The following is a 16,896-nucleotide window of genomic DNA, read 5'->3' as shown; positions in this document are numbered from 1 at the left end:
TTTTCCTGCTTAGGCAGGTGGGAGTAGACCAAAGGCTGAGCGGCCCAGATGGACATACACCATCGGACAAAAAGACACATGTGAATGTCATTCTGAAACTATATACTCACTCTTAAATCGCTTATTAAGGTTGTAAATAATGAGGTCAGTTTTAAAGATAATCAATTGCAATTAAAGGTAAAATTGTATGTAGCTGTGTTAAAAATAACATCACTGGGTTTGTATTCCTCTAACTGTGTTTGTTTCCATTTGTGACTTCATGGGGAATACTGCCCATTCTGCTCCAAATCAAAGCATGAAGAAAAATGGTCACATTTGTTCTGACTTTATAGAAAGTGATAACATTAGGCTGCTCAAAGACTGTCAATCAGCATTTTTCTTAAACGGACACATTAAATGTGTAGAATATTAAATACTTGAACTAATAGTTCATAATTCCTGTTGGTCTGAAGTCAAGAAGCTGCTCCTTTACAGGTGATTTGGAGTCATTCACTTGTTGAAACTATTTCATTTGTTGTGAGGAAACTTATCTTCAAGTGTCTGGATGTTCTCACTGATCTTTAATCCCTCATATTGGTGGATTGACTCAATAATCTGACAAACATCCCATAGCATGATGCATCTGCAGCCATGCTTCACAGTGTATTCTTTGGTTGCATGTTGTCTCCAGAGAATAGGAGAGAGAAAATAATAATTTATAATTTGTCGATCCATGTTTGATAGATGTTGACCTTCTTTGATCAGCCTGGAAACATGACCTGTTTCTAATAGAAATAGTTTTGGTAATTCTAAGCCAAAGCAAGAAAAGTTTTTCTGATTTAAATTCAGGCAGAGAAAAAATTTTGTCTAAATATCTGGTTTCATGTCACATCACTGAGATTCTGTCTGCTCTGATGCAAGCAGGACATCCCTACGCTCCCATCATTGCTTGGTCTGCATATATTTAAAGAAATTCTTGTTAAAATTAATTCACAGTGTTTTCACTTCTACATGGGAACAAAGAAATCACAATAAGCTTCAAAAACCATATAGGGTTTTCAGCCAAAATCTTGATTCATGAGCAAAAGTTTATATCCCTGACTGTTTGCACTTGATGTTCAGACATTAAAATACAAATACAGAAATTTGGCACAAAATAAAAAAGGCACATTTACATGCATGCATGCACATAAGAAGAAGACAAGCTTGATTGATCTGTTTTATGATCTTTGCAGCTGGTGTAAGGTAGTTCTCCCTTGCAGAAGAAATCTGACTTCAGTGGAGCAAACCTGGGTGAATGAATTAAAATCCATGTTAAAATCATTCATTTCTTAACATAATAGAAATGGTTTTATTAAAGAAACGTCAACAAATGTTTGAATTATCCTTTCATATAAAGTTCATGCTTCCAAACTGCATTGACCCTTCATTCTGTCAATCCAGCATTGGCTTTATGACCTCAGTTTTCCGCGGCTCATTTAATTGTTACTGTTGTTGAATAAGTGGGTCTGTCAAAGTGCACACGGTGCGGATTTAAACAGGCTGGACTCGAGTCAAACAGAGGATGTGATACAGTAGCCGGTGGGTAATTGGGAGAATCCCGGGCCAGGGAGAGGAAAACAGTCGAGTCAACACTCCGGTTGTCCACTATACCGCAGTCTGGTCCCGCCGCCCCATCCAACACGGAGAGCTGCAGCACTGCAAAGCCTGAGAGGAGGGAACGGGAGGGGAGCGAAGGGGAGGGGAGGGGTGCCGCACTGTCGTTGGGAGTCCAAGTGAGGAGACGCATTATTGCAGCTGAAACACTTTGCACGATCCAAAGTACCGCACTTCCCCCCCAAGACGAAGAGGAGGAGGAGGAGACGGGAGTCAACGAGAAACAGCTGGTTTCTCATCACTGCACTTTTCTCTCTCCCGATCTTGAAATTTGTTTTGTGGCTCTCAGAAGAGGAAACTACCCAACCTGGCAGCCAATCAGCGCTGCGTCCTCGATCAGCATCCAGGAGCAGCTCCAAACGCTCAGCATCACTTGGCAGAGCCGGACGCAGAAAAGCCCCGCTGGGACCCGAACACCCATGGATTCATCTCTCGGCTGGATTATAATTTAGAAGCGCTGCTCTCTTCTTGAACTCTCGTTGCTCCCCATCTTTCACCCCCAGCCACACTGTGAGTTATTGCCCGACCTGTATACGTGGCTCGGTATTGCGGTACTTTTGCTGACGGCTTGCAGTATAAATGCATCGCTAGAAGATCTCCACTGCGCCAAGAAGACTCCCCGCCCATTTCTGAAGCTTCTTAAACCTCTTTACTAATTAAAACCTCAGATTGTTTTTCCTGGATAAGTGCCTTCACTTCTTTTCGGAGATTTTATTATTATTATTATTACTTTAGTGTCCTCCCTCTCCTCCCTCACTTCCACCGCTGAGTCAGTTCAAACAGCTGCATAGAAGATGTGAGTATTAATGCGGATTCTCTTTTGCGTCTTTTTTTTTTACAACAATGCAAAAGACCGTAAAAGCTGATCCAGATAAATCTTTATTCAGTTCTTAATCATTTGCATGTGTTTTTAAATCAGCATAGAATCAAAAACTGTGTTGTTTTATTGCACTTTGCTGTGTTTTTTGCTGACGCATGTGAAAATTGTCGTCACATCTCTTAAATTATGTATAGAGTTGGATTACTGCCACAGCTAATCCTTCAGTGGATTTAAACCGAGTTGGTTTTAGGATGTTGCATCCCAAAAATCCTTTCAGTTCTTGTTAAACTATTTAAAATGTCATTATTTTTCGTTTGCTCGGCTCAGAAGTGGAGTTATTGGAAACATTGTAGAATAATAATAATAATAATGACATTTATCTTCTTCCTGGGACCATTTGGAAATTTTCAAAGATTTTATTTATTTATTTTTTTTATTCCCTGTGAAGCAGAGGCGCTCCTGAGGGGGGCGGATCCCCGGGAAGGCAACGGCCAACCTTGTTAAATTGCTGACCATCCCCACTGGCTCTACAGATATAGTATTACTCATTAATATTACAATAAAATTGGAGAAAACACATTTCATTGAACTGAAGTATCTATCTATTTATTTATTTTTTGTGTCCTTCTGCCACCTTTAAATATATATGACTATTTTTTGGTTCTGCTCTCCCACACACTTCTCTGTACTCGTAAATGATAAATGACAACAGCTAAATAAAATTCCTGAAACTCTGTCAAAATGTGACTTTTTGGTTTTGATGTCACCCCCAACAGTATCAGTGGCCCCCATCTAGCCTGCCCTATAAAAACTTTCTGGAGTCGCCCCTGCTGAGCTGTGACTTTTATTCCCAGCAGCTCCCTCTCTCTGTGGAGTTTGTTTAATCGGTTTTTAATCTTGCTCCTGTTTTTCCTTGCCTTGTTTTTTTTCTGCTTTCCCTCTTCTTGTACTATCTCTTTTTATTAAGACAGTGTATCAAATTTTACTACTAGAAATTACATTTTCTCTTTTGTTTCTCAACTAAACAAAATCCTCAAGTTTTTTTTTTCCAGCTAAAAATTCATACATTTTTTTTTTACAATGCATTTCATAAGACTCTGCTCCTTTTTTTAAAATCACTCTCTCGTCTTTTCTGGTCCACTTTTTGAGTTATTTTTGTTATGCACTTTACCACTTTTCTTCAATCTAGGACTTTAAACATGAAAAACATGACATTTACTACACATTTAGGAAAATGTGACATTTAGTGCAATATGCCGCATTTATTGCAGAAAAGCCCAAAGCTCAAGTTCTTCTAGCTAATTCATTTTACGGAGAGTTAAAACCGCTTAAATTGACCAATAATATCACAGGCAGCCAGAGTTTTAACTCATAAAATGTAACATTCATCCATCTACTGCTTTGCAGTTCTGGTACTGTGGTGATGATTGTGGCTGAATGCGTTATAGAGCTCAGTCTCTTTTGTTGTTCACTGTTCCATGAACTGAGCTGCTGACGGCGTTGTGGCCTATTTTAAAACTCAGATTTATTCTGCAACTGGGTCTACGTACTTTAGTGGTTTTCCCAAAACTTTCTCTTACGTAAACCACACATCATTAATCTAATTGAAGAGGTAATAATCAGGTTAATAATATTTGAACCCAGCAGCAACATGGAAGGCCTAGTGAAGATGAATGAAGGCTGTGATTGAAAATCAGTAAATATTGCTTTTTCAAGCTCATTCTAAGTTCAAACATGAGAAATATGTTGCTTAAAAATCAAGATGAATTTGTTTTTTATATGCTATTTGTAGTGGAAAATATATTTTCATATATTTATATGTTCACAAAATAAATAATAAATGCTCCTCTTTCTCAAACAGACACTAATGAATAGCGAAACCTGAAACAATGCACACATTTTGAAGAACTGGTCTTAATTTTTATACCTTTAGATTCATTATGTGGCACCCACATCACATCAGAACTGAACGATTCAAGTGTTTATTTTTAATGCAGTCTTTCTTTTGTTTCCAGGTCTGCCCCAGATGCTGCTGCCCCTCCAGCTGCTGGACCTCCAGGCGCTCCTGGCGCCCCGGGTCCAGATGGAGCCCCAGGTGGAGCGCCACCCGGCCCACCCAACACCAGCAGCAATCGCAGGCTTCAGCAGACACAGGCCCAAGTCGAGGAGGTGAGATGAACTAAGATCCCAAACCTGCGCAGTGCTGCTTTCTCTTTTTAATTCAACTGAAATGTTAAAAGAAATTTTAAAACAGCACTCCATCTCTATTCTTTGTGATTTATTGGCTCAGAGGAACCGATTTCCCTTCCTCCATCAACCGTTTAATCCTTTCTGTTTCTGCCAAATGCTGCCTCATTGCCGGCTCTAGGTGGTGGATATCATGCGGGTGAACGTGGACAAGGTTTTGGAAAGGGACCAGAAGCTTTCAGAGTTGGATGACAGAGCAGATGCTCTGCAGGCCGGAGCCTCCCAATTCGAAAGCTGCGCAGCCAAGCTAAAAAACAAGTACTGGTGGAAGAATTGCAAGGTGGGCGCATTTAAGTGTCTCATCACAGAGTAACTACTAATGTCTGAGTCAAGCTAATGCCTGCAGGCATTCAGCGTTCTGTTTGGAGGAAGACATTGTAATCTGTTAATGAGCTGCTGTTGAGGACTGCAGTGACGCCTCAGGGAAAAATGGAAGACAGACGTCTGCTACCGAAGAGTTTTAAACTGGAAACTGGAAACTGTTTACATAAGTAAACCATAACAAAATACAAATAGTGTATTGTTTTTGTTTTATTGAGTTGCTCAGGTGGTGTTTTGATCTGTTTTCAAGCAAATAACTAAAGTATTTTTGTCTTATTTCCCCTTTTTAACAGATGATGATCATGATGGGCATCATTGGAGTCATTGTGGTTGGAATAATATTCTGTAAGTACAATGTTGTTTTGTTTTAGTCATTTAGGTTTATGGGACAAGTGAAATCTTCCCTTTTTCTTTTAAATAACATACTGTATCTTCCTAAAGTTCTGAACTTTTTTTACAATTTCACGTTACGGTCACACATTTCAATGAATTTTTATTGGGATTTTGTGTGACAGACCAACACAAAGTAGTGCTTGATTACGAATTATAGGTAATGGATACCAACATGAAGCACATTTTCATTAGAGAACAAAACAAAACAAGCCATGAAACCAAAGTATTTAACTAGTCAAGTGGATATAAAACTGAAACATTGAGTTTATAAATCCCCACCTGACTGGAGTTAATTTTGATCAATAATCACTGGAACATTGATCAACGTACTTTATGTATATTGATTATTTTGATGACGGCACTCGACAAAATGTTATGTTTGTTGCTGATTTCTCAGTTTGTGACTAAATGATGTTTTCATGACTTTTTATTTTTGTGTTTTTCTGATGTAAAGCACTTTGAACTGCCTTTTTTTTTACCTGTAATGTACTTTATAAGTAAATGTGACTGACTGATACACACAAATGAAAATGGATAAAATACAAATATGTCACACCATTAATGACTGACTGTGTCTTGGAGGCAACTAAGAGAAAAACTGTTGACAGAGCAACTATGAGCAACACATTCCACAAATCCTCTCTCTATGGAAAAGAAGAAAGCCATGTGAAGTTCTGTTTGCAATTTCCATGTTGGGGTCACAGCAAACATGAACCTTTTTATCCACATGCAAAACACGTCAGGCGGAAAACCGACTCAGCTCATTTAACTAAACAGACCACAGCAGTGGCAGCATCACGCTGTGAGGACAGAGAAGCTGGTCGGAGTTGATGAGAAGGTGGATGGAGACAAACACTTGCAAATCCTGGATCACAACCTGCTGAAAGCTACAAAAGACTGGAGACTCGTGCAAAGGTCCAGTTTCCTGCAGAATAAAAACCCTAAACATTCAACCGGAGTTACAATGGAAATGTTTTGATCAAAGTATATTCATGCATTAGAAGAGCCCAGTCAAAGTCCAGAGCTAAATCCAACCGAGCTGCTGCAAGATTTTAAAAAAATGGAGCTCAGAGAAGCTCTCCGTGCAATCAAACTGAGATTAAAAAAAAAAAAATCAGAAATACCCTCAAATATTTGTAGCTTCAGCAAAAGATGGTTATAGAAGTATTAATTCAGACTCGCAAAACCCATTTTACACATACACACACCCCCATCTGAGCTTAGGATGGATGGATGGATGGATGGATGGATGGATGGATGGATGGATGGATGGATGGACGGACGGACGGACGGACGGACGGGCGGGCGGGCGGACGGACGGACGGACGTTCACTCTGCGCTGGTCTCTCACATGAAATCCAGATTACTGCAGTGTGTGACAACAGATAATATAAATTACTGTACTGGAGCTGATGTGACTGAACTTTTGGAGATAAATTATTTTAATTAACGCTTCTTCTTCACCTTATTTTGCTTCCCTGATTTATTATCCACTAGACTAATGGCTGCCTCTTTATCCTTCATTCGCAGTGTACTTCTTCTACTGAGCGCCTCCCATCATCACAGATGAACTCAAACCTAAGGATACCGTTACAGGGGAGAGGAAAAAACGAAGCGCCACTCCTCCCTTCTATCAGCCTTCCTCCTCTTCACACAAACTTCCATTGAACCACCCTGCACCCCAACTGTCGTGTTCCTGCGTATGTGTTTCTGCTCTCTCCGTGCCCCTTTCCCCACCTTCTTTCTTGCTGCTTTCTCTCAGTCTTCCTCCATGAGGCCTCACTCACTCTCTCCAGTCTCTGCACCTCATGTATTATAGAAGGCTGCAGCGGGCGGACGGAAACAGGGAGGAGCAAAAGAAAGAAGACGGGAGAAAGCAAACAGAGCTCAGAGAAATATAAGTGGAGATTGAACAACAGTTTGCAGTCTTTCTACTCCAGCCATCGCTTGACCATGAAATTTTTTTGTTTTAAAGAGACCTACATTTGGACATTGATACCAACATGCCAAACTAATGCCCTCCCTTCATCATAACGCTTATTACTAACACGTTAGCTTAGGAGTCGAATCATTTCTGTTGTTTTTCCACGTGTGCAATTGTGACCCGCCACTCTGCAGCTTTTACCCAATAGGATTTCACCAGTAATTTATTCCATTTCCTGTTCAACTTTCTCTCACTCAAGTCTCAAACTTCTGCAGGGATGATAAGAAAGGAGAAATGCAAAAAAGGGGGAAAAAAGTCTGTGTGAAACGTTAAGCCAAAAAGAGGTGATTCAGGAAAAAGAAGTAGGAGTTTAGCAGCATATTTTCCTGCATAAATACATGCAACCTGAGTCATAACCTCCAGGCAGAAAGCGATGAGTCAGTTTTGGGATTTTTCTATCTTAGGTGATGGTAATAGAGTCATGTACACAGAAAGGCACATGAAGCAGCTACTGACAGACAATCTGCACGCCTGAAGGACCCGAGGAAGGCCTCTCCTCTCTGAATGGACAGAGTCGCAGCCACAGACAGATGAATGTGTAGCGTCGCATTTTGAGCAACCTTCTGTTGGAGCGTTTGTTGTTTTCAGAGCGCAGGAGAATGAGAGAGGACAGGATGAGGATCCCCCAGAGCCGCCAGGCTGCCTCCCCCCCCCTTCACTCACATAAAACCAGACTCATCTGTCACCTGCAGTACGATAACAGCCAATTAGAGGCATTCGTTTCTAACCTGCATGGCAAACAGTATCCATATTCGTGTGACCTGTGTATCTGCCATTTCTTAATCTTACTGCCGATTGTATATTTTCTTTCCTTAGTGGTTTCAAGGACCTGTGTATAATGTCTTTCTGATCAGATACTTACTGCTTATGCAATGTGCAACAATGCTCATGAGTTTGCCAAAATGTGTCACTTGCTTTGAACAGAAAAAAAAAAAAAAAAATCCTCAAGGACTGCAACCAACCGCTACTGTAGTAAATCATTTTAGGAATCACGTAGAGATAATATAGGAGAGCCACTGTACATACATACACGTTTAAGCTCCTGAAAATGTGTTTATATCGATTCCTTTAGGTTTTAGGAGATTGTTGGTTGTCCATGGAACTCATTTTCCTTTCTCTGAACTGATTTTGAAAGTTGTGAAAAGAGTAAATAATACAAAGAGATTCATGAGAACAATGGAGTAATGCATAACTGTAGCACTAAGCTCTAATTATCTGCTGATATTGTGCAACAATATTAACAGGTGAATAGAGAAGAGATTATGTTTTGTGAATTGAACATAGGGTGAGAGATGCAACTGAATTTTGCAACAACAAAAAAAAAATCAAATGCATGTTTACCACTTTTGCTGATGCCAATAAATAAATCATGAACTGAACTCCATCAAACTGTTTTCTGACTCTCCTCATGATTCTTCTAAACACAGGAAAGGCTAAAAAATCACTGATCAGGATTCACATGTGAAGTCAGTGAGAAAAAGCTGAAAACTGATCAGCGAGTTCCAGCCTAATATAAATCCATAAAGCTTGGACACAGTGATTATGTTCAGTATTAATGTTTGCAGTGCTCAAGAGCAGCTGCTAATAGTACCTGAAGTAGTAATTAGTAGTCGACCGATAACTACAAATATTTTTTCCAAAATGAGTAAATTAGCAAGTGAAGTGTTTTTGTCTCTCGGTAAATTATTTTAATCTACTTTCATGCTCAACCACAACTTTGAATTCAAGTTGTAAAACAAACTAAAAAAAAAAAAAAAAACTCTTGATAGGGACAAACACCCTCATCAACGTTGAGTCATAAAAGCTTTATTTTAAAAGACAAAATAAAGTGAAAAGTCAGTGTTGGACAAACAAAAAGACAGAAAAAGAATAAACAGCTGCAGCATTTGAAACCACACCATCATAGTGGAAGAACCGCAATTCCTCCATTAATTCCTCCTGAAGTGCAAAGAAAAGTTGTAAATAAAAAAATCCAGTATTTCCTCGGTTTGTACCGCATCTTCCTTCTGCTTGTAATTAACGTATTTTGTTCCCACAGTGTTTGAAACTCAAATGAAGTGGCGTCAATCCTGATACTTTTAGCATTTTGTGGTTCATAAGTAAATGTTTACTCACTGACTTTAAATAAAGCTACCGATTCACAGCCTCATACAAATAAATAAGCTTCTTGGTTGAATGAAAATTACTTTAAATCTATTTCGGTCAAAAGTATGAATAATTTATAGAGCAATGCCACAATGGGGCTTAAAACCAAAACCAAAAGAAACCTCAAAGACATACAGGATTTTACAGGTTGCTGTTAAAACCACTTCATTTTAAAGAGACTTACTGTAGCCTGCTGTTTTTGTTGAATTTATGCAGATATGAAGTTTAGGAGAGACGTGAAAGGTCCGATTATTTGTGCTGATTGGAAAACTATTTTTGAGATTCAGATTGGTCTTCTGGTCAGACAGAGATAATGAAACTTCAGTGGTTCATCTCTGAGAAAATGTGTTTTTCCTGCTGAGATTATCCATTTATCACAGCAAAAGGAATTCAAGATCCAAGGTTGCTTAGTGCAAATAAGAAAACAATAGAAACCATACAGCAACTGGATGCAAATCATAATAAATGAATGTTTCCCACAAATAAAAAACTTCAAATTCAGCAGACAACAGCTATGAGACCTAAAAATGTTTACCTTTACAGAAAAAAATAAAATAAATCATTCAAGGCTCAGCTTCAAGTTAAGATGACCAGAGAGTCACTTATTTCATGACCTGATAGAAGAAGAGAACAGTGACAACGAGGAACCCGAGAACCCACCAGTAGGAATCTGTGGAGAGAGAAAACACACATCAGTAAGGATTGTTTTAATGACAGGAGACAAATGTGCAAAAATACAAAAGCTCTAATCAATGTTATTGAATTAGGTGGAAATTTACTGAGATATAAAGTTTGATTCTTTGGAAATATGATCAAAAAAGTCAAGTTTTTATCTTGGAGGGAAGGTTTGTTAGTTTTTTCTTGCACTAAAACAATCCGAACAGCCTGTCGGAGAAATCTGACAATTGTTTTATGCTTCTGTTTTTACTTAATTTATTTCATTTTTTTCATCCTTAGATTAACAAGTTCCTTAGATTAACAAGTTAATGAAAACATTTTGTTCAAATGTTTATTTGACAAAGAAACATACCTGGTTGGGGGCTTTCGAGTACTATACTGATGTGGAGCGGATCGTCCAGAGCTGGGTGGGTCACCCTGCAGGTGATCTTGGTTCCTGGAGAAAAACTCGAGTCAATGGTTACATGAGAGGACAGGGTAAACGTCCCGTCCCCGTGCTGCCGATGACTGCTCAGAGAGCCCTGGTTCGGAAAGAGTTTTGGCTCCGTTTCCGTTGGAGGAAGGAAAAACCACTCCATCTGAAAAGCAAGGAATAAAGAGCAGAAAATTATGACCTGTAATCAGGCAACCGATCTTTGAAGAACAAAATGCAACAAACTACTGAATGAAGAGGATTCTGCATTTTTAGTAGTTGTGCATTTGAAACTAAAGTGTTTTTTTTTTCTTGATCTATAAAACATAAAACTGCTTGTGGTAAAGAAAAATCAATGTATTTCAAAGAAGGTCTTTTGGAAGATAATGAAGTGTTTTTATTCTTCAATATCTGCTAACAAAAACCATCATCTTATCGCTGCCAAGTCAGTTTATATGACAAACTTTTTAAGGAAGCAATTTTTTAGGACAAAATACTTAAATGTTTATTTTGAAGTGGAAGCAAAAAAAGATTGGTTTCATTGAAAGTATGAGGATTTGTTTTTTTTTTTATCCACAAAAAATATTTTTTGGGTAAATTCATGATGAGGAACACAAGGGGGCGCCATACTTCCATCCAAGTCTCTAATTGAGATCAAAACACAACTAATTATTATCAACTAATTAGCAACAAGCTTTTAAATGAATGCATTTTTATTGCAGCAACTCTCACTAAAAAATTAAAATAAAAAAATCTGACCTTTAAAATGTTTACATTTATTCTCTGGATTAAAGAAATCCCACATTAAAAAATATTTGTTAGTTTTTTAAAAATGCAAGTAATATATTCAGAACTTCTATTTTCCCTAACGTAAAAATACTGCACACTTAAAATAATTTGTCCACAGATTTCAATGTGAAACATTGTTTGTTTTGCCTGACGCTGGTGCAGTCAGTGAAAGGTTAAATTAAGTTGTAGCTTCATCTCTGTGTAGGAGTTTTGTCCAATAATTAGAAATTTATTTGTGAGATTTTTCTGTGTTTTGAGCTTGGGAAAAATAGCAGCTTTGGTTTATAATCCCAAATGAAATAAACCTTTCAACAGCAAAAATAAAATTAAAATTGAGCTTTTATTACTTCATTCTAATACATTTAATTATTATCTCTCTGATAAAAGGAAACTCTAGGGTTTTTTTGCGGGTTATTTCAAAGAGTCCGAATTAACCAAATTAAATAATTACATCTAGAAACAGAGTTACTGACCTGTACATCTAATGGATAGTATTTAGCACAATGGCAGCTCAGTGTTTGTGGAGAATTTTTATTCAGAACCAGCTTCTCCTCTGACAGAGAAACCTGCGGCAGTTCTGGGAAGAAAATCAAAAAGAGGGAAAAGTTATTTAAAAAAATAACCAAAAGATCGACTTTAATGTATGCTTGAAATAACAGCAAGATCAGAATAGAGGAAAAACTTACGAATGATATGGAGCTGGATGACCTGCTGGGCGTGGAAATGTCCCAGGTTGACGGTGCAGATGTAGGTTCCTTCATCGACGACCTTCAGCCGAGTCAGACTCATGGAGACGTTTCCCTCACTGAGGAGCAGAGCAGCGTCCACACTGGAGCCGTTCCTCTCGCCATGAACTGAGCACAGAAAATCAGACAGAAATGACAACTTTGTCCAAAGTTATCATATCAACGTTAAGGGGACAAACTCGGACCTGGAGATTTAGGTGGAAATAAATGTCTTATTGTAAATCTGAATAACGTTTTTGTCCTCAAAACTCCCAGATCCTTCCTTTTCTGTGTAATTATGAACGTTTTTTTTTTCATAATGACAATTTTACAGAATTTATTTGTTATACCTTTATACAATATTCATTTATTCATTTATTGGCGTTATTTTGCATTTCTATTGAAAGTAAAAGCTTTAAGATTAGTTCAATATTATCCTGTGAGTCTAAGTAAGTTTCTAGAAGTCTTCACATTTTTTGCCTTTGTGAAAAGTTGTGTGAGGTTTTAGTAATAAACATTCATGTAGATGCAATATGCTGCTTCACCACATTAAAAACTGCATGCATATCAGAAAACTTTTAAGATTTATGAATGCTCATATGTTTCTAGAAGCAGTGGACTGATTTCAGAGCACAGACCGGCAAGGCAACATGCAGTAAATTACGCCTTCTTGATATAAAGTCATTTCTACAACACTCACTGTAAAATCTGTTGAGTAAAACCTCATGTTAATGTGACACAGTGAGTTGTCAGCGAGTTACATCTATACAATCTGTGCTCCTATATATAATATCTAATAAAACCTTTAAAAAGCATTTGCATAAAAACAAAAGAAGTATTAAACACAGATATTATTGTTTCAATAAAGTACATTAAAAAAACCTCATAAATATAGAATCCTCCATATTTCACTAGATTAGCTCATCTTCATCTCACTAGTTTTGTTATTGACACCCTTTATGATAAAGTTTTTATAAACAAATCCCTTATGCGGCCCGTTTACTCTGTTGTTTATTCTTGTTAGTACTCACCTACAGTGGCCTCTTCTGTGTCGTCCAGCTTTGTCTTCGTTTCGAGAACTTTCCTGCCTCTCCCTCTGTGCTGCAGGCGCCATTCCAGGCCCACTTCTGGTGCTAACGGCGTCTCCTCCTGCTTGAAGCCGCAGTTGAGGAGAACATCTCCTCTCAGAGGAGCAGATACAGAATTTATGTCGGAAAACACCAGGAATATCACTGTGGCACAAAGAGGCAAAGAAAGCAGGGAAGATGTCATGAAGAAGATTTTTTTTTTTCTTATTAGATGCAGCCCCTGAACTTTGTATTTTACCTTTAGTCAGCAGAGTTCCTGACTGGCTGAGAGGTAAACTGAGTTTGCTTTGTGTCAAGGTGGTCTGATCTTTGTCAACTGGTAATGTTTGAAGAATGAGCGATGTGCTGAAGTCGAGTCCCTCCACGCTGAGGGAAACCATGAAATATGCTGGATCAGAGCTTTCCTGAAGTCCTCGAGGAGTGTAGCGACTTATTTCACACATCACCTCCTGCTCATTGCAGTCTGCATGGAGCAACATGCCTGCGTTGGGGATGTCAGGCGATGACACTGGAAGGAAGGAACAAGAAACTTTGAACACAAACTGAGCAGATTTTACAGAGACTGAGGTTGAGATGTGTCGATAATAAAAGGACACCTTTGTTCTCAAACAGGATGAGGTCTGGATCAGGGACTGAGGGCGGGACAAATGGAGTCAGTGTGTCAAGGGATTCATCGGGTCCCACCGGGACGTCTCGAAGGACGAGCGTGGCTGGAGTTCGGCTGAAGAGAGAGCCGCCTCCCATTCCACCCATTCCGACTCCCTCCTCCACCAGAGAGCAGGAAAGAACGACGTCTGCAACCCCATCAGCTGCAGACAAACATAAAAAACAACTTTGAAGCTCATACGTTTTTCAGTTTTCATGTAGCGTATTGTTTAGTGTAACTTCACATATTTGTTGAAATTATCACCATGTCGTGACAGATAATTTATGAAAATATCGAGTTCCTCTGCCCTCTCCCAGTACTCCCAGTTTTAACTGCAGAAATACACCATTCAGTCAGAAACAACCAATCAGAGCCAGGAGGGCGATTTTAGGGCTGTCAATCACTCTCATCTCTCATGCACACCCATTTCCCCTTGTTCTTTGCTACGCCGCAGCTGATTTACCTCAGCATAGCCTGCAACGAATGCTAAGGCTAGTTAGCATGGCGGGTAGCACGGTGGAAAAATGGTTTCATTTGTTTTTTCGCCATTAGTACATTTAGTAGCAAATACATGAGATTGATTGACAGCGTAAAGCCCCTCCTACTGGCTCTGACTGGTTGTTTTTAACTGGGAGTGGTGCATTTATTCAAAAGCCAATAGTAGCACATGGAACTTGATGTTTTCCCAGATTACATGTCTCATATTTTACTGTCAGAAGATGGTGTCAGTTTTAAAAAACATAATTCTGTAAAAGTTACATACTGCAGCTTAAAGAAAATAAATGTTTTGCAAAGCCACTACAAAACCATCACAATATGACCTCTACTGGAGTCCTATGGCGTCTTTAGGTTATGTAAGCTGCAAGGATGGGGCTCAACGCAGGATTTACTTAAGATGTTTCACTGTATTGAAATTTTGGGTCGTCTCACCATCATCTCAAACGTTTTTTGTTCCCTTAGAAATGTTTCTAACCCAGGTTAGCTTTGGGACACAGCATGTCACCTTGCAACTGGTCCATTAAAAGATAAATAGTTTGCAACTCTGCTTAGTCAGATTGTACATGTCAAAGTGGATAACAGGACCCAAAGTTTTCCATCAGATTCTCCAGAACATCTCACTGCCTCAGCCACCCACATTCTTCCCATAATGTGTCCTGGTGCAAAATGTTCCCCTGGAAAGTGACGAACAAGCACTCAGACCATCTGTCTAAAGTATTGACTTCGTCAATACTTTAGACAATACCCTCGTATTGTGGTCCAAATACAAGTTTTGGACCACTTTTGTGCTCCATATTTATATATTTATCCACTCTTTTAACATTTGCAGACTGGAAACAACCCAACAAGAGCTGCAGTTTGCTTGACTCTAATTTAAAGACAACCTGATCCTCATCAAAATCCTTCTGTTTGAACATTTTTTCTGCTTTCAATACATCAACCCGGAGGATAAAATCTTCATTTGATGTCAAATATATTCCACCCACTAACATGTGCCAAGAAGATATTCGCCTGTCTTACTCCCTGATCAGTGTGTCAACAAATTGTTCTATACAGTATGCACAGAATATTTTGGATTCTAATTCTTTTAACACACTTTTTGATATGATCGATCTCTTTGCTGAAATTAGTTTCTTATAACGCATTTAAACAAAAATAACATCGTTTTAAAGTTAGGGATGCCCAATAAAATGCTAATGACGAGGAAAAAACCCTGTGAGCAGATTCAAGAAAAAGTTTGCTTATTGCTATTTACAATCATTTGTTAAAATACGAATATGTCTTACCATTAACGAACGTCAAAAACCATCCGATAAATATTACTTCAATCATCTTCAAGGAGCAGAAGATCCTTGTTTTATTAAAAATGAAATAAAAGAATAATGCACAACAGCACTTTCACTTTTGATTTCAAAAAGCTACACACGCGTCATAACGATGGTCCCTTCTTTGAATACGAGAGAGCTTTGTGACTCCCTCTTCGCCCCATCTGTGATATTCATTAACGAGATATTATTACCGGTAATAAAAAATAGAAATAAAGTCTTTCGGTAGGAACGTATGTGCGTTTAGATGTTCTACCTTGAGCATGCGCAGAATGCGAAAACATGTCACTAAATGTGAAAGTAGACTCAGAGGCTCGACCAATCAGAAACTAGCAGAATTCGAGTCATGGGTTACTATGGTAACAGTGGTTATGGGTCGTCCTTCAGTTAAAAGGACTAAACCTATGAAGACCAAACGATTTTTACATGAACTCAGTGGCGCCCCCAAAGGTGGAGCCAGAGGGGAAACGTGTATGAGTGTGTGTGTATATTTTATATTTAGTTTATTTACATACATACCTTAACTTAGAGCAATGTTTCTCAATTATTTCATTTTTTTTTTCACAACTCCCCATTGCCCTTCCCTCCCCTGAATTGAAAGACTAATGTGAATCTGGTAATATCTAATAATGTATCTGTACAAACCATTGTATGACCTGATTGTCAATCTCCAAGTTCAGTTTATTAAATAAATCAGTAACATTTAATCAAAACTAAAAAGTGCAAATGATTCACTGCGGTGTGAGTTTTTAAACTTTACACATTCTTAACTTTTTAAAACTGAAAACATTGGTTACTTGTCAGCTTCTTCAGTTTATTGATTTTCAATATAGTTTTTTAACTTTTATTGTGCAGAAGCTGCAGCACTGTTGCTTATATTTCATCTTGTCCGCTCTTCTGTAGCTCTTCTTCTGAGAGCTACAGTTATTTGCTATCTGTAGGATAAAGAGCTAAAGCCATGCAAAAACAAAAGAGTGCAATTTAAGTATTCCAAACCTACAACGTGATAAATTTTGTTTAGTTGTACTTAAACTAAATAGCGAACACATCTTGACATTATAAGTTATATGCAAATAAGGTATTTGGTGTAGACTTTGCCATGGTAAACAATATTGTTTTGCTGAAATGTTATTCTCATCAAATTTACTTTTTCTGCCTGCATCACCACCAACATTTTTTTTTATTAACCT

At 38.3% G+C, this 16,896-nt stretch overlaps 2 protein-coding genes across 2 annotated transcripts; one reads left to right on the top strand and one right to left on the bottom strand.

Annotated features, from left to right (window-relative positions):
* Positions 1-139: 139 nt before the first annotated feature.
* On the top strand, positions 140-7,317 carry LOC106921381 (vesicle-associated membrane protein 3). The gene is made up of 5 exons (XM_088013999.1): positions 140-144; positions 4,471-4,624; positions 4,824-4,982; positions 5,317-5,368; positions 6,947-7,317. Exons 1-5 carry the CDS (start codon positions 140-142, stop codon positions 6,961-6,963), a joined length of 387 nt encoding a protein of 128 aa, XP_087870125.1. The 3' UTR covers positions 6,964-7,317.
* Positions 7,318-9,192: 1,875 nt separating this feature from the next.
* tapbpl (TAP binding protein like) lies at positions 9,193-15,991 on the bottom strand. Its single transcript, XM_014993045.2, has 8 exons — positions 15,668-15,991; positions 13,834-14,046; positions 13,476-13,745; positions 13,181-13,381; positions 12,111-12,278; positions 11,898-12,001; positions 10,576-10,801; positions 9,193-10,215 (listed from the first exon to the last, which is right to left on the bottom strand). The coding sequence occupies exons 1-8, from the start codon at positions 15,711-15,713 to the stop codon at positions 10,148-10,150; spliced, it is 1,296 nt and encodes a 431-aa protein (XP_014848531.1). The 5' UTR covers positions 15,714-15,991; the 3' UTR covers positions 9,193-10,147.
* Positions 15,992-16,896: the final 905 nt, after the last annotated feature.

Source organism: Poecilia mexicana, unplaced genomic scaffold, assembly GCF_051168715.1.
Source record: "Poecilia mexicana isolate PSO_F unplaced genomic scaffold, ASM5116871v1 scaffold_16, whole genome shotgun sequence".
NCBI classification, from domain to species: Eukaryota; Metazoa; Chordata; class Actinopteri; order Cyprinodontiformes; family Poeciliidae; genus Poecilia; species Poecilia mexicana.
This window is presented reverse-complemented; position numbering and strand designations above follow the sequence as displayed.